This window comes from Ammospiza caudacuta, chromosome 6 (genome assembly GCF_027887145.1).
Source record: "Ammospiza caudacuta isolate bAmmCau1 chromosome 6, bAmmCau1.pri, whole genome shotgun sequence".
In the NCBI taxonomy this organism is placed as follows: Eukaryota; Metazoa; Chordata; class Aves; order Passeriformes; family Passerellidae; genus Ammospiza; species Ammospiza caudacuta.
The window spans coordinates 50,847,258-50,872,170 of record NC_080598.1 but is presented as its reverse complement, the minus strand read 5'-3'; the positions used below and the strand labels follow the sequence as shown (position 1 = coordinate 50,872,170).

The following is a 24,913-nucleotide window of genomic DNA, read 5'->3' as shown; positions in this document are numbered from 1 at the left end:
GGAGTGCGTAAGTGATGCAAAATGCATGCAGGACAAGAATCATCATACAGAGTTAAACTCAGCACTTACTGACATAAGTAATTCACCAGACCTCTAGACAGTGGCCTTTGCAATGGTTACACGAGCACATCAGTCACACTCAGACCAGGAATTAAAAAAGCTTAAATATTTCACAAGGGCTTGTTTGAAGGGGTGCGATGGTTTTTTATCCTTGGGAAATGCCCACATGACCAAGTCAGTTTTGTTGATAAAAGATTAGAGGTAATTCCAGAAATTGTAAATATTATATGATACTATGTGGTATATTGCCCAGAATTGTATTAATTTTTATTCTATGACTGGCAAGTACCTCAGCTTTTATCTAGCAAAAAATAAACATTGTCCCCTATGTATGACTTTTCTGTATACCAGTTAGGCCAAATCCTGTGCTTGGACAAACCAGTAAAACATTAAAAATTAGAGGATCTTCATTAATTTCAAATGTACAACAGAATTATTAGCAGCAAAATCTAATCCAATATACATATAAGTAATTAAGGTGTTATGTAATAGCAAACCTAAACCATTTGGAATTTTCAAGGTATGATGATGAATCAAAATAAGAAACACTTTTTTGAACATCTCCTTTCCAAAATCTTTTTAACCAGGGAGCATAATTAGACAGAAAATACAATAGCTGTAAATGAACCTAAGTCCTCTTAGAGTAGGTAAGGAACTAGATCTATGACAGGAAATAAAAAACAAGTTTTAGACAATGTTTCCTCCTTAAATATAAAATCCTGGCATGCAGGCTTCTGCCACTGATAAGTATTAGGAAAACATACTGAAATCCCAAACACAGTTAGGAAAATCGTTTTGCAAGTTCTTTCACAGCCAATCTGTGGTTATTTCACCTTGCAAGTAGTTCTCATGAATCATAGATATCGTCTGAAATCAAAGGTATTTTCCTCTGAATGCCTTGAACTAGTAACTCAATGAAGTTTTCAAACAAGGAATTCCAGAATTCAGTTTTATAGACTGAATAATACAGAGTTTAAATAGCAATTAGGCTGATTACTGATGTTACATTTTATAACATTTATTATAAACTTTGTAAGCCACAAAGGAAGAGAGTTTTTTATAAATGTGTAAACATTTAGAAAAACATCTCTTCCTTACTGCCTTTAAAAAACTGTCCTTCTAACTCAATCCAGGAAACACTGAGCAGACATGATTCCCATTAACTTGAAAATATGTAGATATGTCAAAGATACCTACAAATATCCTGGAAATATGAAAAACATAATTAAGAAAAAAGATTTTTTTTCCACTAAATATAGTACTGGACTAGAATACACAGAAGGAATTAGATTAAATATAAATATATCTCATTTTGAACCATACATTTGACAGAAAACATAAAGCTTGCATATTTTGTTCCAAAACCACATACACAAAAATGAATCCCCTCTGATAGTAAACCTGCAGGCAAGTGGTCTCTCATTCTCATCTGTGACTAAAGTCAAGTATGACTTCCTTTCCAGTGCTGCTGCTTTCAGCTCCTCCCTTTTCCATTCCTCTCTTTTCTCAAATAAAACTCTCTCAGCTTCATTCCAACCTTGTCACAGCTATTGTATTAGAATCAAGAGCTATTTCATGCTGCTTTAATGAAGTCCAGACTGAATTGGAGCCTTCATTTTAACACAGGGGCTGTGTAACCTTGGAAAGAGAGTACCAGGCTAATTTCAAATAATCCTTTCTTGAGGAAGACAACTGCAGTGCACCTGGGAAAGTGGCACCCATACCTAGTGGAAGAAGAGAGAGAGTGTTATTCCTGCCTTCTAAAGCAATGAGCTCTAAATTCAATGCAGGTGAAGATAAAAACAAAAAATAAAAAAAGACAACATACATAGAAGGACTTTGTAACTGAAGGATTCTTCAGGTACTCTGACTTTACCTCAGGATTCTGGGGTGAAGTGATTTGTCAGGTTGGACAGATGCACAGTTCTCCTTTGCTACCCAGCAGTGAGGTGTCTGCCTTCTGGAAACTGCTCTGAAAAAGTTGTATTTCTTACCATACCTGTTACATGTACCAAAAGAATCTACCAGTAAATTAAACTATTCACAGAGAAATTGAACACTTGTGAGGTCTCAGAATGCATTGCAATGCCTGAATCAGCTGAAATATGAAGGAGCAGAGGAACTGGTTTGGGGGATACACAAAGACATGCCAAGAAATGCTTTCAGGCAAAATGTGTGTGCTCCTGATTAAGACTCAGAATTTCTCATGCAATAGCCAAACCAAAAAAGAAGGAAAAATTCAGCAAAGTATTTTTTAATTATGTTGGGAAAAAAAAAAAAAAAAAAAAAAAAACAAAAAACTATATCATTCTTCATTTCTCATTTTCCCTAATTTAACAGTCCAAAGAAAAAATAAATACCACTTCATAATGCACACAATGTAGGTTATGCACTGTGTAATTACAATTCTGCTCAGGACTCAGCACCTGAACTGTGCAGAAGTTCAGTTCAGAATTTTGTCTGTTTGCCACCACTGAGAGACAGCCAAAGCTGCAGCAGCTGTTGCTCACCATTTCCAAATGAGTGACCTCTGACTGAAATTGGTTTTTACAGTCCACCAGACTCTTAAAAAATGCAATTTTGATGCTCAATCTAATCCCTTAGCCTTACAAAACAAGGTGGTTTTTATTCTATTTGTACTCCAAGTAAAAATGTAGCCATGAACAGTGGCTCTTCAGGAAATCTCCGTGTCAAGGCAAACCTGTACAAGAATAATGTAAAAGAAACATGGTCAAAAATATTAATCTACTTCAGAACACTGCTTGGAATGTAGCACACACAAACCTCAGAAGGAAAAAGATATTATTTAGTGTATTTTACAGTTTGTTGCTAAGAAACTGTTGCTTCATTTCACTATTGTCATTTGCAGAAAAATTGTGATTGTTCTTTTGCCATTTTGGTCATCTCATTGTAACAGCTATATAAATAAATGGGTTATAAAGGGAAAAGCACTGAATTGTGTTCCATGTGCTTTCATCTGTAGCCTGGTCTCCCATATTCTTTCTTGTAACTTAGTTCCCTCCAAAAATACCTAAAAAATCAAATAGATTATTTTACAAGAACACAGAAAAGATCCTTAAATTGATTTTTATGTAACATATAAAATCTGCAAGATCACAGTCATTGTGCTCACCCTTTCTCTGAAAACTAGGAATGTGCTCCTACAGTGTCTAATCTGCTGCCCTCTGTCCAAAAGTAGTTAAAAGCACATGCAAAAAGATAGAATAACAACAGAGAAAACAGAAAGTGTTGTTTTTCTTCAAATCTTCCAGCTATCTGTATGAATTTTTTACTGGCAGTAGGACCTAATACCCAACTACTTTACAAAGTTTAAATGAATGATTTTCTATTGTAAAAACTGGCTCTGCTATATGCATAGGAGGAAGCTGATGAGTCCAGTTCCTTGCTATGACAACCATGAACACTGTCACACTCATGTCAAATATTATATTAAAACAAACAACTTTTTGTCTTCAAGTATTCTTTACTCATTAGTTGTCATAGAAACTTAAGATTTCCTACATAAAATTACTGTTGGTCAGTTTACCAAGTTTTTTCCTACGTTAGTGTCCTTTACTTTATTCTTCCTTTCCTGGTATGTAAAGACTGCAGTCATATCTGCTCTCATCCTGGATTTAATAAGCTAAACTCAGAATTTAGTTTTCAGTCCTCAAACAGGCTCTTCATTCTCCTGCCCACCCTAGCAGATCCCTTGGCATCTGCTGCAGTTTGACTTCACCTCTCTTGAATTAAGGTGATAAGAATATAGTATTGAAAATAAAAAATATCTGGGAAATAATGCCTCTTGCAAAGAATGAATATCTGTACAAGAGATAGTTTACCAAATATACTACATTGGCAGCTCACAGTTAATCTTGTGGTCAACTACTACTGTCAACCACAGTAACCTAAAATTAATTAAGTCCCATCTTAATGATATAAATTCTCAGGACTTACTTTAGCTGAATAGTGCTGTACTTTGGATAATACAATTCATCCAATTATACTGGTCCTCAAGGTCCTTTCAATCGGCCTTGATATCATAACTCCCCTCTGTATTAATAACTATGTCATCAGCAAATTTAATACTGTATAACACTTACTCATTAAATAAGATTAGTCCATAAGATTTTAAGAAACTCAAGCAAACTCCATATAGCTGATAGGTTAATCTATCAATATACACACCAATGTGCTACCCCAAAGGAAACATACATTTCCCTTCCTCTTTAGCCAACTTCATTCCCCTTGAAGTTCTGTCCTATTCTTTTTTCCCCTAATAAAAATATTTTGAGGTTGTCCAAGATTACATGCACTTTATTTCTCTGCCCAGAAAACCAGTTACCCTCTTAAGGGACATGGCCTGATTTCCCATTTCCCCTTGGTTAACCAATACTGACTTTTATTTAATTTCCTGTTATCTTCATAACTTCCTTTAGCATTCTTCCCTTGAAGATACATTCTGAAGTATCTACTGCATCTGACTGCATTTGCAACCATTCCAAATGTTTCTCTCATATTAAATGGAGTTGTCTTTGCTATTCTTCAATCACACAGAAAAATCTTCACCTTGATAAATCTATAGTTGAAGAAGTCTTTGCTACTGGAACTAAACATGCCAGTGCTCTTAAATCTCATCCTTACAGATTATCTTGTTCTCCTGGCTTTATGAACACATTCTCTGAAGGAAAGCATAATGCTTGACAAAAGTAAGAAATGCATTTGTGAAGTTGGAAGAACAAACAGAGAAAAGGTAAAAAAAGGCAGCACAGGCAAAGGAATATATATTTTCAAATGGGGTTTAACAATAGAGAGTTATTTTTTCCATAGTGCTATGCCATAAGATCTTGTCAGTCCTAGAACAGTATTCCAGAACTTCTGAAAATGACAACAAAGCCTTAAGCCCAAGAACCAAGGCTTTACCTTGCCTCTCCAGGACAACAAGCCTCATCTGGCTGCATGACAGAAAAGAGAGAAGAGCAAATTTTACAGTCTGCAAGGCACAGGAGGCATCAGGTCCCCCACTGGCCAGCAGCTGCATGTCCTTCAATGCCCAGAGCACTGTGAGTATTAATATAAATCACAGTACTGTGACATTCCTTTGGTAGCAGAAACAGCTATCCAAATCAGTAATTAAGCACGTACTGACATTCCTGCAAGAGACCAAAAAAAAAAAAAAAGGGGAGAGAAACCAAAGAATTTGATTACTAAGTGAAAGCCTACATCAGTTGCTGACATGCACATTCAACTGTTCCTGGTGCTGAATTCAGCTACATGAATCCCAAAATTAAAGGTACTGGTCAAAACATTCTCTGGCTTACACTTCCTTAGGAGAATTCTTCCATATTTTATAAAAAATCAAAATATTATTTGAAAAAACATATAATATCTATTATGTAATACTGCACAGTAGGGACCAAACCACCATCCCTGGGCTACTATCTGCAGGAATGTAAATTTACAGCTGGGAAGAACAGGATCTGTTACCAGGTAAAGTTCTGTAATGAGGACATCAAACCCTTCAAGTTCTCTTGGGCTCTCAGACATACTGGCTTAAATACCTTGGAAACTATTGATCAAACAACAAAATATGCATGTGCTGACATGAGTTATGCAAACAAATGACTTGTTAATACAGGTTATTATCTTCAATTCACAATTTCCTGGTATTTAAAGAACTGTTGATTTAAAGAAGCCCTAGGGGGGTAAAGCAGACCTGTTTCATTTGCCATTTATAGTTTTACTAAGAACTCACTCTGCACTGTTGATAATGGAATTGTATTCACCAGGAGTTTAACAGCTGACTCTCTGTTAGACACGAAGGTGAACTGCTCATTGGCAAAGCCTTGTCACAATATACCAAAGCTGGGCCTCTGTCAGGTCACAAAGGCTCAGAAAGATTATTGCTACAAAGGCTTAGCAAGATTATTGTTACTGAGCAAATGTTTCGTTCCCTTGGTTATCCCATTTCAAAGCAACTCAAATAACCAAACAGAGAAAGTGACCGTGTCTGTGCAAGCTGTTCTGAAGCTATTGCTCATTACAAACAGGCACATCCCTTCTTTCAAATTGAGATTTAGGGCCTGCAATTCAGTCCCTCAGTCTAGAATATAGAGCTCAGTACTGATCAAGAAGAAAATTAGCTCACATGAATTCTTACAGAAAAAAATCAGAATACTCCTTTCTTCCATAAAAACATGTCCACAATTACACTAGAAAGCATAATTCAACATGATTTGGCAAATAATTTCCACGTTAAATCTTTCTTTCAGGACAAAGCTGGAAATTCTACAACTACAAAAGGACATGTAATTATACCTAGGAATAACAGGTAAGAACTCTTCTGTCCAAGCTTTCTCATTATTTTTATTCAGTGACAGTATTAAGTCAACCACACCAGAATTTCAGAGTAATCTATTTCTTTTGCTTCTGCAAATTTAGTTTTGCTTACATGCAGTAAATAAGAAGAGAGAAAATTAAAAATATTGTAAAGAAGCTTTGTTGTCCCTTGTTTTGAATCTAAACAATCTGTAAGGAAAGGTGCTTTTAATGAAGGAATGCATGAAGAGTGCTGGGAGCCTTCCTTAAGGCTGGCATGAGGATGCAGTCCCAGTTCCTGTCAGTGAGAGTCCTGCTGGCCATCTCTGCCTCCACCTCAGCACTATAAATAAGGTTTGATGGCTGTAAAAGATGCCATATAAAACATGTAAACCATGCACACCAAGAAAGGGGAGTCTTCTGAAAAACTGATTTCTCTAAGTGCCCCAGAGCTGAGCCTGGGGGGTTTTGCCACGTGCCAAAGTCACTGCCTCAGCTCACAGGGCAGCAACGCTCGCTGTGGTGGCACAAGTGACACTGCTCCCTCCTGACAGTGACTGGCAGCCTGACCTCCCCCTCTCTGCCAAAATCCCCTCACCAGGAAAACTCCTGCAATGTCTCCTCCATGCTACAGAAAGAGCAATTTACTCACTGGGGTCTGTTCTACACACAAAACCAGCAGCACTGCCTCCATCTCCACAGGCACATTGCTCTGGTATTTCTGTGTGGGAAGAACAGTATTTTACACATTTTTGGGGCAATTTCTAAGTATTTGAGACATGTTTACTGTGCACATCACAAGACATACTTACAAGCAAGTAAATTCAAGGGTGTGTACATATTTCTGTCCAGATAAGCTCAGGAAAAATTCTAACAAGACTAAGTAGTGCCAAAAAATACTTAATCCTGCTCTAATAATTAGATTGTTAATAAACTACACTGATATATTTTACAAGAACTACATCATAAATGAATTATAGGGGAGTCCCTGCTCCCTGAACTCACCTCCTGACTGTCACTGATATAAACTCATCTCGTACAGAACATCAGGACTAAGCATCAAAAGCTCTTTATCCTTGCTCATGGAATATGAATTGGCAGAAACTCCTGATATTGTGCATTGCTAAATCATTAGTGATGACTACCTGGAACTGAAACTGTCATCGAAAACATTTAATATGCTTATTTCTGCCCTTGGCCTTAAAACAATAAAAAAAAAAAAAAAAAGCTAGAGAAAACAATCCTCTGTTTTGTCATCCTCTCACAGAACCAGGAAAGACCTGTAAATACCAAGTAGAAGAAATAAATGTAACTGTTGTTGTAATTGCACTAGAACCTACTGTCCCAGCCTCTATCACCTCCAAAGCTCGGTTTTTAATTCACTCTCCCCGTGTCACAGCAAGACGCTGTTCTGAACATCAGCCAACCTCTTCGAAGAGACAAAACCCTTCCACTATAATCTATGCCGAGCTCTTCCTACGGCAGGATCCGGCTGCGAAGAGCACGGATCACACAAGAGGCAAAAACACCCTTGCTGTGACCGCGGTGGCGTTCGCTCCTTCCCTACGGCTATTTACAACACGCAACTCTGCCCGTAGCAGGCATTAAAAACAGCGCCACACGCACACCCGAGCAAGCGTGAGTAGCAAATCTCGGTGTTGCGGCAGTGTCGGTGACCCCGAGCAGCCTCAGGAGCGGATCCCGCCCGGGACTCCCGGGCCCCTCACGCCCCGCTCGGCACCGCACCCGGCCGGCGCCGCGCACTGACGTCACCCGGCGCGTGACGTCAGGCGGCAATGGCGGCGCCCAGGGGCGCACGCGGGGCGCAGCGGCGGTAGCGGAACGCCGGGGTTGGGCAGGGCCCGCTCTGTGTCCCTGTGTCCCTCTCCGTGTCCCTCCGTCCCTCTCCGTTCTTCTCCGTCCCGGGGCTCCTGAGCGCGGTAAGCGCTGGGCGGGGCGGGGGGAGCAGGCGCCCGGAGCTCCCGCGTGTGGCGGCGGAGGCCGTGCTGGGCCCCGCCGCGGCTGTGGAGCTTCCCGGGGCGGGCAGGGCTGGGAGCGCAGCGCGGCCGCTGAGCAGATTTATCCAGCGGTCCTGCTTTTATCTCCGGAGGTGTTCCAGGAGGGACGCAGTAGGCCTGGCCTGCCGGTTGTATTTAGTAATGCTATAGCTAAAGTTATATTTTAGCTATTGTGAATAACGCCAATCACTTGTTTTTAAAATTTTTAAAAGTTTAATAGTAATAAAATGGTTAAAAAAATAGTAACACAATTAGAGTAATAACAATTCGGACAAATTGAATTAAGACAATATGAGACAATAAAAACAAAGAGTTACGGACGTCCGGGTACCTTTTTCTGGGTATCACGAGCCCGAAAAAGGACACCCGTTAACAAAGGATTAACCCTTAAGAACATAGCCCGTTGTATATTCATACATTCAAACACAGGATTCCGTCTGATCAGTGTCAACTTCTTCCTTGTAATCCTAACAGCGCCTTTGAGGCGGGAAGAAGTTAGTTTCTTCCGATAAGAAGGCCATAAATTCTTTTTCTCTGAAAGATTTACGTGTCCTGTGGCTGCTATCTTGCTGCAAGTCCTTTTTGTTAAACAAAGCATCTTACATAGCATAGTTTCTATTTTAACAATTTTTATAACCTAAAACTGTATTTAACACAATACTTAAGAGAATTAATACAGCATTACTTTCTAAAACAACACATATAACATTCATTTTAATATTTGCGAAAAGCCTATCATAAAATACATGCATTTTTCACATATATATATATATATGTATATATATATGTATATGCATATATTAGCTCGAAGTCATATATAAGTTACGTTATTGATATATCTAAAAAAGAAGTAATAAAATTATTCCATGGATTCCCGTTTGCTTGAATATCAATGTGGTCTCCATTCTTTGTATTTGAAGGCTTTTTTTTCTCCCTCAGTTTCTTTTTTAGGTAAAAAATGAAGGCCAGAAAAGGAGGGAGATTCAGATCTTCCTTTAAATTGAAGCGAAAAGGCATTGAAGTAGTAGGAGAATGGAAAACCGTGCCGATCGACCCCAATCTGTTTGCTGAGGAGGAGTTTCGAGATATAGTGTGCCTGGAGGAACTGACAGAGTACAAGCTAGTCAGTTCTTCCAAAATAGGGAAAGTAAAAGAGAGGAAGAGAAAGGCTGAGAGTGCTTCTGAAGAAGGCAATGAGGAGGTGGAAGAACCTGTTGTTCCTCCAAAAAAGAAAAAGAAAAACAAAGATTTGAGGAACCAAACAGATAAAGGCAATATTCCTAATGCAGCAGAAATTGATGTGCTGGTTGACAAGGAGGCAAAGTGTAATGAAATAATTGAAGAAGCTAATTGTGAAGACTGTGGACATGTGACTGAGAGCATGTCAAGCAGAAGAGACACTCCAAAGAAGAAGAAAAAGAAGGTGCCTAAAAACAAGGATTTTCAAGCACAGGAAGCCGTTCCATCAGTAGCTACCTCTAAAAAAGTCAAAAACTGGACAACAGAAGTTTTATCTGCCTCAACTGATCAAAAAGCTGATGTGTCTGCATGGAAAGACCTGTTTGTACCCGAGCCAGTGCTGCAGGCCTTGAGCTCCCTGGGGTTTAGTGCTCCAACTCCTATCCAAGCCTTAGCCTTGCCTTCTGCCATCCGGGATAATATGGACGTTCTTGGTGCTGCAGAAACAGGTACAAGTCTGTTCAGCTGATCCTGTGTGCTGGGAGCATCCCTTTCCCTCCTTAAAATGTAGCTGCAAGGTTTCAAGATTTTATGTGCAGAAGAAGCAGCTTTTCTGTTTTATAGAAGAGCTTTTGTCTTTTACATATCCAGAGTATTAGTAGAGTTTTAAACCTTTGAAACTTACATGTTTGTAAGCATGGGAACTTAAATGCTTGTAAACTTACGTGTTGAAATTTACATGTTTATAAACATGGGAACTCCTATCTTTACAAAGCATGCAAAAGCTTTGAAGCCTCAATGAGTTTCTGTGCTTTTGGCAGAAGTCTCTTTTCCTGTTTCTCAAACTGTTTCCTGTTTAGGGAATGGTAAGGTGATACTCTGCAAAAGGCAAAATTAATAAGCAAACAGGGTCATTTCTGGAGCAGCCAAACATGTGCTCCCAGGCTCCTGTGGAGATAATTCTTTCTAGAGTGGAGCAGTGAATAAACCCTGGGCACAGTTAAGTGTGAATATAACTCAGGTCCTACTCAGAGCAAAACGGGCCCACCCTGTGCTCTGTGGCACGGCTTTGCCTTTTTGTTGTCACCAACCCTTCTCCCTGCTTAAAGTGAGTTATTACATCAATGATTTGGAGGTAGATTCACATCCATCTTGTGCTCAGCTCATGCTTTGAGAATTGCTAGCCTTCATGAAATTTTTTACAGCTTCTTGTTTACTTAATGCTATAAAGTCTCAGAACATTGTGTTCCCTCAAACTTTGCAGTTCATACCTTTGAAGTTTTGTCTTTAGCAAATTTTTTCCCTAAAACACCTAGAGATAGGAAGCACAATTGGAAGCTGCCTTGGTTTAAAAGCTTCCTTTAGACTGTCTTCATTTGTTCCAGTTGCTTTATCTCACTGCTTCTCTGTAAAGTCATTTACTGCTCTCCAGCAAGAAGGTATAGTAACTAATAAGATATGCAGTCATTTGCATTTTTATTTTAATTAGAAGCTGTGTTGATGCTATTAGCTTTAGTAAGATTAGAAAGCCCTGCAGGAAATGTTTTTAAAAATGGAACTGAAAATTTAAATGGTGTTTTTGTACTGCAAAAAAATGACATTGGCAGTGCTGGTAAGCAAGTTCCTCTCTAGCTGCAGAATGGAATGCATGGTTGTTGGCAGGCTGTGTTGTTGCTTTATAATTTTGCATAACCCTGAGGTAGTAGGAATGTGTTTTGCTCATTTATTCTTTCATGAGTAAAATCCAGATTCTCCCCAGAGAGTCCATCGGATCATCATGTTCCTGTAGAAACTTGGGAGATGTGGACAACTGCCTGTCAGGAGGTGCTGCAGTTGGGAGAGGTTGAAACTCTCTAGTTCTTTTCTTCTGCATCCTGCAGCACCTCTTAACATTGGGCCTGAGGGAGGAATATGCAGAGTTAAAAAATTAATAAAGAACTAAATAATTAATCTTTTCTAGTAGCAACATTGGGAAGACTGGGAAGATTTTGATATGGCAGTAGATCCATGTGCAGATCAGACAATGGGAATGTCAAGGCTTGTTTTTGCAGTGGGTCTAACTCTTGCTGTTCATTACTGTGTAGAACCAGTGAAGTTTCTGGTTAAGGAACCAAATCTATGTGAAATTATACAATATGAAACTGCTTAAAAGAGCACAAATTGGCTTGAACTGTAGTACCAATATATTCCTTCCTCCTAGTTTTGCATGCCTGTCTGTGTCCATGGTTTGTGTGTTATAAGGATAACATGTCCTGTGAGGTGATAATTTGTTTAATTTCTGGGTGAATCTAGTGCCTGTAGAATAGTCCTGATTATCACAGCCATAATCTGTCTGGGTGCAGTACTGACATTGGCAACAGCAAACTGCATTACATTTAATTCAAAATCAGCAGTGCTCTTCACCTTAAAAACAGATATTCTGTATTACCAGACACCTATTGTATAAGTGGTCTAAATACAGGTTATAAACATTTTCCACTTCAAGTGCAGGCATAAGTCATAAAATACCTCCCAGCCATGCAGAAAGGTGGGTAAGTGGATACCAGACTTTGCAGCAACACTGGTCAGGATGATGACACTGGGCTCATCTGTATTAACTCATATTAAGGTTCTCCCCTTAAATAGGCAAAATTCTGTGTTGCTGCATTGGCAAACCTTTACAGCTTTTTGATATGGAAGGAATTGAGATGAGATTTGCAGAGGACTTTTTTCCAGCAGTGGCCTATTACAGGCATGGTGTAATAGTGTCTTGTACTCTGGATGCTGCTTTCTTGATTAGTGAACTGCTGCATCTGAAAAGCTTAACTGGGGTGGATGTGCTACCAGGCTTTTCCTAATGTCTTTATTACTGACAGATAGTTCAGAAGGGAATATTTGGCAGGGATGTAACTTGCAGTTAGTACAGTGAACTCTTGCAATTAAACTTGCTTTTTACATGCCCTGTCTCCCCAAAGTGGATTCTCTCTTTTAAATTGGATGTATGTGTTCTGATTATAAAAATGTGACTCAGTGCTAGATCAGGAGATTAAACAGTGGAGTGTTTAAAAATACAGTATCTTAGAAAGTTGTAAATACAGGACTATACAGTGAAGGTGGAAGCTAATCCTTCAAGTGCATTCCAGTTTGTCCTTGGCCTCATTTGCTATTCCTTTATTTGGAGAATGTTGATTAGAACTTTCAATTAGGGCATGGTATTCTCCTTATGGGCATGCAGTTCTTTAAAAATATCTTGACTGCAACTGCAGCTTTTTAAAAACACTTTTAGAACAAATAAATATGCCTGACCTGCTAGAGATTGGAAAAATACCTGTTCTCTGGGAACAGGGGAATGGAGATGTATAAAGGGAACAGGAGAAAAGATGCTTCTGCTGCAAGTTTATGGTCTTCTAAAGATCATGAGTTTGCATCTGTTACAATGCTGTGTTTTAAGAACAGTGTGTGATTGGCTGTTGCTTTTCTCATCTTTTCAAATAAATGACTTGTCAGTCTGTGTTATTTTTCTTGTTTGTTTTTTTTTAGGAAGCGGCAAAACGCTTGCATTTGCAATTCCGATGATTCACTCTGTGCTGCAGTGGCAAAAATCAAATAACTCAACAACCAGAAATGACAGTGTTTCTAAAGAGTCCCATCAGCATCATGATGAACCAAGATGGGAAAATGAGGATGAAGCAGAAAAACGAACCCATCAGCAGGCTGAAGATAGCGGAGATGAAGATGATGCATCTTTCACAACAGGCTGTGTGAAGGTGCTGGAAAATGTTGAATTTGATTCCAGTGACGAGACACTCACTGTTGGCTCCAATAAAAACAGACCTCTTTTAGGACTGGTCCTTACTCCTACAAGAGAATTAGCTGTACAAGTAAAGCACCACATTGATGCAGTTGCAAAGTTTACAGGTATGTAAATCCCAGAGGCCATGCTCCACAGCCAGAGTAGACTGTGTTTGGATCTTGGCAATGGTGTTGAGCCAGAATGTGTGCTGCACTTCCTTCCATAAAATTAGTAAAACTTCTGAGGGGTTAGAGTTTTTACCACTGATGTGTGAGAAATGCATGGAGATTCTTCAGTGAGATGCACATGGAGGTAAGCAGTTAATGTGAGCTGTTTTGCTTTAAAATGTGTCTTCCTTCAAAGAGGTATTGATTCACGATCTCACAACACAGAATCAGTAATAGATACCTGGCAACAGCTAACCTTGTTCTAGTTTTGGGTAATGTAGGCTCTATATAATTAATAATTTCATTATATATAAAATTTTATTTTATATATATATATATATATATATATATATATATATAAATAATTTCATTTTTAACAAGTATATCAATCTTTGTACATACTGTATATGTATAACTTTGTTCTGTCTAGTAAAAAAAAAGTTATGGCCATAAATATTTAGGGTAGGATAGTATTGCTGGATTGTCTGGCTTATCTCCTGCAGCAATCAAGCCACAGAAGCGTTACTAAATAACGTGCCTGACAAAAGCAGTTCTCCCCTCTTCCTTTCCTTTCCAAACCAGAAGTCAGTACATCTGTTAAGTGAATGAGTGAGGACATGTTGAAGACAGTGAGTTTTTCCCAATTCTCTCCACTTCTCCAGTACCAGTAATTGTTTGTTTATTAAAGAGGTTATGTAGTGCAACACAACACACTAGTTTTAAGCCCATCTTTCTTTGGTGTCTATATGTCCTAATGTGCTCCTCAGTCTGCATCTGATTACAAGGCTTATTTTAACTGCTAGGCTGAAATAATCAATTTATGTCATACAGTTCTGATAGGAGCAGTGCTATTTATGTATAAAAATCTGCTGCCCAAGTGATAATATAGTTGCTGCAGCAGGAGAGGCAGTATTTTGATGTGGACTTTTTATTGCCTCAAACTCACTTGGGGAAAAAAACCTGCTGTAGTGTTTCACAACTAGTCTCCAGAAGAGAGATCAGTGGAAGCTGGGATATTGTAAGGGTCTTGCACAGTAGCATTGGGTTTATCAGGAGCCAGTGTGTTCTTTGAAGACATAGGGTGAAATAAGCCATGTGTGGAGTCTGCTTCCAAAGATAAACTCCTTTTAGTGCCTCTGCAATCTACTTAAAGCTAATGAGGTCTGTGCAAGAATCAGTAATCAGGTGGGAGCATACTTTGTAGGATTATTCCATAGCAAATGAGCAGCTATTTAGCAAGACAAGCGTTTCTCAGTCTTATTCTTGCAAGGAGCTTCTGCTTATTCTTAACAGGAATATGTTTGTCCATGCAAATATAAGGGAGAAAATACGAGACTCTGAAATTTGTGTAAACAAAACTAACAGCTATGGATGTGATTTTCATGCTGTTCAAAGACCGGTGCACTAATTCCTGGCATCTAACTATAATGAGAATCCTTCTGTAAAATTGAGTACATTTCTGTATGCTCAGTGTTACATAAAACCCCTGAAGTTTCCTGGCCAAAATGCTTGCTGAAAGTTGCAATGTAGACTGTTTAAAACACTTCGTGAAGCAGATATATATATATAAACATTCACTGGTAAATGAGTGAAATAAAATCTGTTATTTATATGTTCTAGGCATTAAGACTGCAATCCTAGTAGGAGGCATGGCTGCACAGAAGCAAGAACGTGTGCTGAATCGAAAGCCAGAAATTGTAATTGCAACCCCAGGCCGGCTGTGGGAGTTAGTTAAAGAGAGACACCCACATCTTTCAAATCTTCGTCAGCTCAGGTAAAGGGGCCTTTTCAGATAACTGCTGGATACTGAACGGACAGCCCTGCATACTGGTTGGGTTTACTAACATGAAATAATTTAGACTACACAAGGTCACCTATTTCTGTGTCAGTGTTTTATTGAAGCGCACATTGGTTATTTTGATGGAGGGATATGTCAGTTAAAGACAGTAGTAAAAACCTGATTTTTCAAAAAAATGCAGAAGACTACTGTAGCTGCCCCAGCATACCTGGTGTTCCTTTTGGTTTTATATGCATAACATCCTTTATGTGTTTAGCAGGAAAAGTTGATCTTAAATGTATCAGGTTTGTATTTAGCTGCACAAGTGTATTTTTACTGTGTGTTTTCTCCTTGACAGGTGCCTTGTGATTGATGAAGCAGACCGAATGGTTGAGAAAGGTCACTTCTTGGAGCTGTCTCAGTTGCTGGAAATCTTAAATGATTCACAGTATAACCCTCGACGACAGACTTTTGTTTTTTCTGCCACTTTGACTTTAGTCCATCAGACTCCTGCAAGAGTTTTACAAAAAAAGAATGCTAAAAAGATGGACAAGAAGACCAAACTAGAATTGTTAATGGAAAAAGTAGGAATAAAGGGCAAACCCAAAGTAATAGACTTAACAAGGAAAGAGGCTACTGTTGAGACACTGACAGAAACCAGAATCCACTGTAACACCAATGAGAAGGACTATTATCTCTATTACTTTCTTCTTCAGTATCCAGGAAGAACCATGGTCTTTGCAAACAGCATAGACTGTGTAAAACGCCTCAGTTCTCTCCTCACAATCCTAAATTGTGATCCTCTTCCTTTGCATGCCAACATGCACCAAAAGCAAAGGCTGAAAAACCTGGAAAGGTTTGCTGAGCGAGAGAGGTGAGTTGGTTTTAACTTCCTAGTAGAGAAAAAAAGAAATTGCATGAAGGGTGGTGGTGAGGGGGAACAACTCTGTTAGAGTAGGAGCAGGTTGCTGAAGTTTGCTGAGGATGGGAGTCCCCTGGTCATGAGCCCAAGATATTAACGATTAAGGATGAGGTTTCATAATTAAGGTGATGAACTGCAAGTTCAGTGGAAGGCCATCAAGATATCCAAGAAGCACTGGCTCTGCAAGAGAAGAGGCTGAAGGGACTGGGTGTTTGTATTACCTAGGAAAAGTATTTTGTGGGGAGCTAGTGGCAGCCCTCTGACACCATAAAAGAAGGTTATCCAGAAGATGGTGCCAGGCTTTTCAGAGTGGTGCTTGATGGGTGGATGAGGGGTAATGGGTGCAAGTTGAAATAAGAGATTCAGGCTGGATATGAGAGAGTTTTTTCTCAGTGAGGACAATTGAGCATGGGAACAGGCTGCTTGTCTTGGACTTTTTTGAGGCTCAGTTGGATAAAAACCCTGAGCAAACTGGTCCAGTCTTGCAGCTCATCCTGCTTTGAAGAGGAGATTTTTCTAGAGATCTCCTGAGAGAAGATAGAGAGCCTGTGGTCCAGGAGCTTTTTGCTGCTGAAGGAGCTGTCACTCCCCTTGTTTTCAGACATTTTTTTAGAACTGTCCTGTACAGCTCTGCCCAGATCTCTGCTCTGCAGCTCATTTGATCCTCTGTAAGTTACTGTATTCCCCTAAACCATCAGAAAATTAACCACTTATTATTCATTTGCAGGTTTAATTATAGAAATCAGTATCCCAAGGGTTGAAGTATCTTTGAGCAATGCAGAAGAAAGGGCAGTTGTGCCTTTCAGCAGTAGTGGGCAACCAGGGCTTACCCAAGCAGACCCATCCTGCCATTTTAGAAACATTGCTTTGGGTTGTCTTTGACATGGCCTTTGGGAGATTTTTGTGTCATTACTTCCATAGTGCAGAAGCCTCACAGTTGAATCCTGGTGTGAGCTGCTGCGTGCTGTCTGGGAGTTTGTACCTTGTTAATACACCCAGGCATGGAGAACAAAGATTGAATTGCTGTGGTGGAACTGCAGCATCCCTTGGCAAATGTATTGATAGCATTTGCATAGGTCAGGTGAAGTGTTTTCAGAGACTGCAGATTTTCAAGGCAGGAAAGAAATTTATGAGATCATTTCTCATGGCCTTCTGCAGATTGCAAGCTGTAGCATTTTCTGTTGTTATTTCTGCTTTGAACCTTGTAGCAATAGAGTATGCAGTCAGATGCCATAAAATCTTAACAAATTTCTGTTACCTGAAAGTTATTCATTTCAGTTGCTGGGAGATGTTTTTAAAACAAACTGTTCCATATCCTGGGGATACTTCTGTCTCCGTAGAGACTGCTTATATAAAAGAACAACTTTTTTGAGTAGTTCATTTTGTCTAACAATAAAGAGAAATAGTAATTGTTAGAACAGAGCTCCCCCCTTTATTTCTAGGTTTTAAATTACTGAGAGTGTATTTGAGTGTAGGTTGGTAGAAGATACTTCACCCCCAAAAACCTGTTATTTAAATAGATAATGTTAATAATGTGATTTTTCTCAACTGGTGAAACTTTGAATAACATGTACTGCCAGAGGATCAACTGTATTGTTGATGGTGGGGTTGTAGCAAGCTAAAGAAATTCTTTAGAACCTAGACACTGAGAAGTGTAATGCAGGGGCACATATCTCCCCTTCCTGATTGAATAGCAATTTTTTCTAGCATTCTTGTGAACTGAGAGAGAAGAAAAACATAGGAAAACAGGATCCAGCAAGGTAGTGCATTTACTTATTGGAAACAGAATAGATCTGCTGAAGGCAAGACTTGTATTTTAAATTTTATTTTAAGAATTATTGTTTCAAGACCACCCTTGAGGTAAATTGGGTATCGTTTCTGTAAGGCCAAACAGAATGCATATGTCTTACAGATAATACAGTATAAACCTGTTTTTTAAACTGCTGTGGTAGAATTCTTGGTTGCTGTATTTTATGTTCCTTGGCAAATTTTTTGCTCTTCAATTTTACATTAATTAAATTTTGTCACTTTCTCAGCTGTGTCCTCCTGACAACAGATGTTGCAGCTCGTGGTCTTGATATTCCTAATGTCCAGCATGTCATCCACTACCAGGTTAAGCATTTTTAATGTTTTTCCTTTTACTATTTTGGTTTGATGTAAGTTTTTGCTGATCCAAATCCTGAACACTGTCAAGCTGTAATTCTTGGTCCCATATATAGTATAGTCCCAAGTACAGAGATTAAATCATTTAACTGTCCTTAATGCTTTGTACTTAAAAATCTCATTTCTGCAGTGACTGTAGGTAGCACTTTATGAATGTGTGATTATATATCAGAAATGACGTAATAGATATGATCCCCCTTGCTTTTTGCTTACCTTTGGTATCCAAAGGTGTCACATTACTCAGCCTTACAAGTCTTGGGTTAAAAATTGGGTTCTCTGTGTTGGCGCAGGTGCCTCGCACCTCGGAGCTCTACGTGCACCGGAGCGGCCGCACGGCCCGAGCCGCCCACGAGGGCCTCAGCCTGCTGCTCATTGGCCCCGAGGACTTGATCAACTTCCGGAAAATCTATAAAACACTGGAGAAGAGTGAAGAGCTGCCATTCTTCCCAGTTGATGCCAAGTGCATGACTTCTATTAAGGTAAAGAAATAGCAGGTTTTTTGCAGCCTGAGTAGTTGCTTCCTTATTTATATTATTGATATGGTATTGCCTGTCACGTTGTTTTCAGGTTTCAGGTGAAATTGACTCTTGAGAATCTGGATTAGAAAATTAAGTTAATTGCACTTTATATTTTTTTAAGCAATATCTATGATTTCTCATCAATAACTGGCCCAAGAAAGTTGTTCAAACATCAACATCACTTATGTTTTTCCAGAAACAGTATAGGGGAGTGGATATGTTTTATGGCTGTGGAGCTGGGATGTCTCTGCTAAGTACATTGTTTAAATCCTCTTATGTTAGGAACAGACTAGAGAACTGTAGCTGGTTCAGAGATATTCAGTGATCTTCACCTGCCTCTTCCCATCTGAAGTTGGAAGTTGTCTGTTTCTCTAAAAGTTTTTGTACTGTGAGGCTACAGCTGCCACTGAACCCTGTCAAACTGTGTTTCCCTTTCCTAGGCTATTGCCCATTTTAAAGGGGATTCAGTCACTAACTCACAAGATAGACAATGGTTAGAATTTACAAAACAGTGTGTTTAAGAAAGCATCTAGTTACTGCAGATTTTCTACTTCTTTAATAAGAGACTATTTCATGTCTCAGCATTCTCTTAGCAGTTTGGATGGTCAGTCATACACAAATGGGACATATTTAAATACTAGATTTTAAAGGAATCCAGCTGGGGTAGAAATGTCTGAATGTTGCACAGTCATTGAGAACCAGGAAAAGTGCAAGCAGTCAGATAATGCAGCAGGTGTCTTCCTCATGGTATTTTAATTCAGGCTTACCTCCTTGGATTGGACTGAGCCCAGGGTCTACCCCAGTGGCAACAACAGTATCCTCACCTTGGGAATAATGACAGGAAGTTTCAAAACTCAGGCTTATTGTAGAAAGGCTATTTCTTTTAGGAAATGCAGCTTTCTGAAAGAGGAAAGAAAATCAAATAAATGCTTCCACTGATTCATTTTTTTCTCCTCTTGGTAGTAATGAAGAGAATCTGATTCCCACCCCTGTCTCCCCCATTGTCCCTTCCACCCACTAAATGTTACTAGTTACTGAGAGAAATCTGTTATTTTGAAGAGTGTTGCTTCAGAGGTTCCTTCTATGTTTCTTGATGAGTAGTTGTTGGCTCTTATCATGCTCTGTCAATTAATGGGCAAATAAATGTTGTTTCTCCATTTTCTTCTTCCTGTCACCATCTCTATCTGTAATAGTGCTCCTCTCCCCAGAAGAGATCTGTAATTGTAGTTGCTGGACTCCAGCCTCATAAGCCCTTGCGACAGTCCTGTCTTGTTTATGTTTTTGTCCTGGGTTTAACTACAAAGTCATTGTAGTTGGGACTAAAAGTGTTGCTGGTTCTTTGTCTGTCCCATTGGCACACTCCTCTCCTTTTACATGGCTTCATTCAAGTTCAGGAAAAGTTGGAAGGGGTTTCACTTGAGAGGAAAAGAATTGTTGAACCAGGAGAGATTTAAAGAGGACTTAAATTTTACAGATATGGAAAAGGTTACTTTAAATTTGTTGTAATGATCTAACAAGTGACTGACTCAGTAGTCAGTAGTCCACTGTGAGTGTTAATTCTCCCTCTCTCTGCAGTAATTACCCTGGCAGATCTGGCTGCTGTTGTTACTGTGCAGCACCTGACTATTCTGATTCCTGCATGGTTTTGCTTTATGCAACTTCAGGCACATTCCAAGGAGCAGAACTTGCTTCTAGTTGGTTCATAATTGCTGTTAGTGCAGATTTTCTTTCCACAGAGAATTAGTTATTTGTTTGGCCCAGCTGGTAGCCTGCAGGTCAGGTTAAGTTTGCTGGACATCTTTGTTCCACCTGAGTGCAGCTGGGAAGAAGGACATTCTGTCCTGTGCCTAAACAAGATCCAGGTGCATTCCTGAAAATATGATGTGTTCCTTCCATATGGCCTGCAGGAGTTTACTTTCTTCAGAGGGGAATGAAAGTACTGGCTGCTCCTTACTGTGGAGACTAATAACTCTGAGATCAAGCTGTACTATATAAGCATGTAACTTGGAAATGATTGGTGTCTGAATCATGGTTTGTTCTTGATGTTTCTCAAGTGTTTATAATGATTCATTCATAGAAAGTTGAGTTAACATTCAGGTATGTTTAGTAGTTGAGATGTTTAAGAAGTCATATTCTGTCATGGATCTAAGGAAGGAAAACGCTAGTGAATGATGGTGTGTTTATTAGGTGGGACATGAGTAGGGAACAAAAGTGTCTCTGCACCCCAGATGCATTGCAGTGCATGCTCTCAAACACTTACTTTGCTGAAGTACCCCACATTTAGACCTGATCATAATGTCTAAATGTACTTTCATTGCAGGAACGGATGAACTTGGCAAGGCAGATTGAGAAGGCAGAATTTTTCAACAGTCGGGCAAAGCAGCACAACTCCTGGCTCCAGCAAGCTGCAGAGGCTCTTGAGATGGATCTTGATGATGACATGTTGATGGGCAAGTAAAAAATGTTTTTCCATGGATATGCTCAGTAGGGCCCATGGTGCTGGTGTCCAGAAGAAGCCTCACCATGGCAGAGAAGCTTCAAAAGCTGCAGGGCAGGAGTTGGGGGGAATGAAAGGAGTGTTGTTGGTGCGTGGTGCTAGTGCTGTTTTCAGGATGGTTGTGCAGCTGGAGCTGAGGAAGCGAGGTGTGACTGTTCTGGCAAGTTGCAGACAAGTCTGCATGTTGTAGAATTGGTGAGCTTCTGGCAAACATTTCAGAGTAATCTAAGCAGCCCAGTCTGTCCTGATTTGAGTCTTGTCCCCTCTTGTCATAGAGAAGGCTATTTCCACACTTGTGCTTCTCTCTCCCACTCTCTTGTAGTCAGGCATCAGGACAGGAGCCTGACAGCTCTGTGTGGGAGCAAGCAGGAAGTGCTAGGGAACACCAAATATTTTGTGAGCCTTAAGTAGGTTGAGCTGTGTGGGCTAAATGGCCGATACATATATTGAAGTTGATGAGGTTTTTGATGGTTTGTTAGAAATAAATAATTTCTTACATTTTTAAAATTAAATATTTTTCAGGCTGTAGCTGAGAGAATTTGTAGGGTTGTACAAGTACAAGTGGCTATTTGTTCATTGCCATGAAATTTGCAAAGCTTAGATGCCCCATTGTGTGTTCTTATTTCAGGAGCTGTAGGTATGATTTCCTACCAGTTCTTTGAAGGCAGGCTGAATAGAGTTACTGCAGAGGTCACTTCAGATTAGTCTGGCACTAACCTGTTAGCTGCTAAGATGCCAATGCCTTTATTTTGAAACATGTTTAGATTAATGTCTTTATTCATGCCTGGACTAGCTGCTTCTCAACCACTTTGCAAGCAAACACTAACCATCTCTCTCTGCATTGTTCAGGAGTGCTTTCAGATAATTAGCACTCTGCTGTCTTGTTTTGACATAATCTGAGTATGCTGTGTTTTGGAATGAGTTTCCAAATAGCACATCCAGTCCAAGTTGTAACTCTCAAGTGAAACACTTTGTAATTGCCTCCCAGAAACTTGCCAAGTTTATGCTTTAAAGTGTACTCAGTCTCTAATTCTTGTGTGGCTTGTTGGAGCCCAATTAAACTCCCAGTCATTCGTGCCCTTAGTGAAGTGCCTCTTACACAGTTACAAAAGATTCAGCAATGTGTTTTCAATTTTACCTTACAGCAAGCTTGATTTCATTTTTCTCCTCAGTTCAGGCCTTAACTATGGTTACTCAGTAGTCAGGATTCTTCTTGACCTCATGATCTTGTGAACAGCCTGGTTGATCTGAAGATGTCACAGATGACTGGGAGTTGAGTGACCCTGTTAGAGAGAGAAAGCTGGGGTCAGCATCTGCCCTTATCAGGTCTTCCAAACACCTGCAATGCAAGGTTTTTTCTTGTTGTAACGTTCTGTATCTTTGATTTGTGCCCCAAGGAAGAAAAGCTAGTGAGCAAGAAGAAAGCCAGAAGCAAAAGATGCTGAAGGGGATGAAAAAACAACTGAAACATATGTTGTCCCAGCCACTGTTTAAAGTCCTTATGAAAACCAAGTACCCAACACAGTCTGGAAAACTACTTTTGCCTCAGACATCAGAGAGCATTTCAGCTCTAGGTGCCATGTCCAAAAAGCAAGCCAAGAAGAAGAAATAAATAAAATAAAATTAGATAACAGCAAGATCATTCAGTGTGACAGAAGCAAGGACTATCCTCAATCAAGGCTGTCAGTGCTTTTGGAGGATCCCAGCTAGAAGACAGATTGTGTAAGGATGTTGCCTGTGTATTGGTTGTGCAGGCACAAAACAAAATGCTGATTTAAAGGGCTTAATTAACATCTGGTTGGTTACTGTTGAATCTTGTCTTGGATCTTGGTTTTTTATGTTCTTATTTTTTTTTTTTTTCACAAATCTCTATATTAATAGAAGTTAATTAGTTTTCACATAGTTTTGATAATTACTCCACTTTGTGAGATGGGTAAGAGTTACTGAGTGGAATTCACTGTGGGCATACTCTAATGGTAAATCTTGATTTGAATTTTAATGTTTTTGAAGGACAGAGGAAGGTCAGCTATATACAGTGCAAGTACAGACTGAGCTGGTGGTAGTGGGAGGTTTGGCTTTTACTGCCTCCAGCTCAGTATGGAAGGCAGAAAATACAGATTATGTTACCAGCAAGTCTACAGTTGTGGTTATGGAAATGTCCCTGTTTACTTTCTCCTCTGATAATATTTCTGTTCTGTTCTCCACCAGGTTTAATTCTCTTAGTCCTGTGTTAATGCATTTGAATATGCAAAAAAAGTTAGGGTGGCAGTGAGTCAGGACTGACTTTAGGAGATGTGTGAATTTCTGAGAAGTGTTGCTACTCAGTGTTTTCGTGATTAATATTTGAAGTTAAGCTTGTATTTGAAAACATGTTAGGACCATGATCTTCACTGTAATAGAGGAGATGATGTTTTGAAATGTCACTTTTGAAGATTGCTCCATGATAATTGTGCTTTTAAATAATTCTAACCTGATCTAAGCAAATATTTTTTAAACTGTTTTTTAAAATATGTCAGAAAAATATATTTTGAATTTTTTTTTAATTATATCTGCCATAAACTTCAAAGCCTGTGTCTGTTTTCAGTTACTTGAAATTTCTAAATCCATCATAGCTGATGCTGTTTACACTTAGCAGGCAAGGAGAGGGGAAAAGTACCCAAAAGATAAGACAGTGGAATCTGTATTGGTGGGAGGACAGGTAACCTTCACCTGCTGGCTCTGGGTTTCTGTGTCTCAAACAGTGTGGAATGAACCAGTGTCACTGCCATGACAAGAATCACCAATTTACTCAGCTACCCAGGGAAATTTGTCTTTGGAGTTGAGACTTGCTAGTTATGTGAGAATAGCAAACTCTTTATTCTTTCATGTGTGTAAATAATTGAAGCCCTCTGTCTCTGGAGGGCTTTTCTCTTGTTTTCATGCATTACTGAAGAAGAGCTCTGACAGTGTAATCATAAGCATGCAGAGCTTGTCAATGATGTATGAGACTTTCCTTGCAATGCACTGTTTGTCTCATGCCCTTGGGAGTAGAGGGGAAAGTTTTGGGGAGCAGAGATGGGAAGGTTGTGTTTCCTCTCTCATGTGAGGAGATGCATCTTTGGAGTTAATGTGACATCTGAAAAATTAATGTGACATCTAAAAAACAATTTATGACAGTTCCTTGTAAGGAAGGCTGAAAAAAGGAACTGAACAAAGGTAAGCATGCCCTCATTTTTTTTTGCGTGCCATTTTAATCAGACTCTTACATTATGATAAGGAAACTTGTATTGGTTTTGCATCCTGAAGGGTTTGAAGACCAGGTAAGCCTTTTCTGAATCTTATGATGCATTTCTGTTTCCATTTCATTAGCAAAATCAAGGCTGGATCCTGACAACAGAGCTCAGCATCTCCCCATCTGAATCTGCATGAGTTTTGGCAATTTCTAATTCCATGAGATCATGAGGAGAACTGAGTTGGGGGACTGTGAGAGTGTTGTTATTTCATTTCTATCATTGCTATGAAGTTTTTCAGCTGCTTCTGTTT

The 24,913-nt window shown here is 39.3% G+C and overlaps 1 protein-coding gene across 2 annotated transcripts; it reads left to right on the top strand.

The window, feature by feature from the left end:
• The first annotated feature begins 8,171 nt into the window (after positions 1-8,171).
• On the top strand, positions 8,172-23,934 carry DDX24 (DEAD-box helicase 24). Of its 2 annotated transcripts, none has more exons than XM_058806893.1 (9): positions 8,172-8,318; positions 9,336-10,084; positions 13,095-13,472; positions 15,135-15,288; positions 15,650-16,165; positions 18,250-18,325; positions 18,667-18,855; positions 21,215-21,344; positions 22,789-23,934. In XM_058806893.1, the coding sequence occupies exons 2-9, from the start codon at positions 9,355-9,357 to the stop codon at positions 23,001-23,003; spliced, it is 2,388 nt and encodes a 795-aa protein (XP_058662876.1). In that variant the 5' UTR covers positions 8,172-8,318; positions 9,336-9,354; the 3' UTR covers positions 23,004-23,934. The 2 variants fall into 2 exon arrangements, with proteins under 2 accessions (XP_058662876.1, XP_058662875.1); XM_058806892.1 differs by having other exon boundaries at positions 21,215-21,348; positions 22,793-23,934.
• The last annotated feature ends 979 nt before the right edge of the window (positions 23,935-24,913 follow it).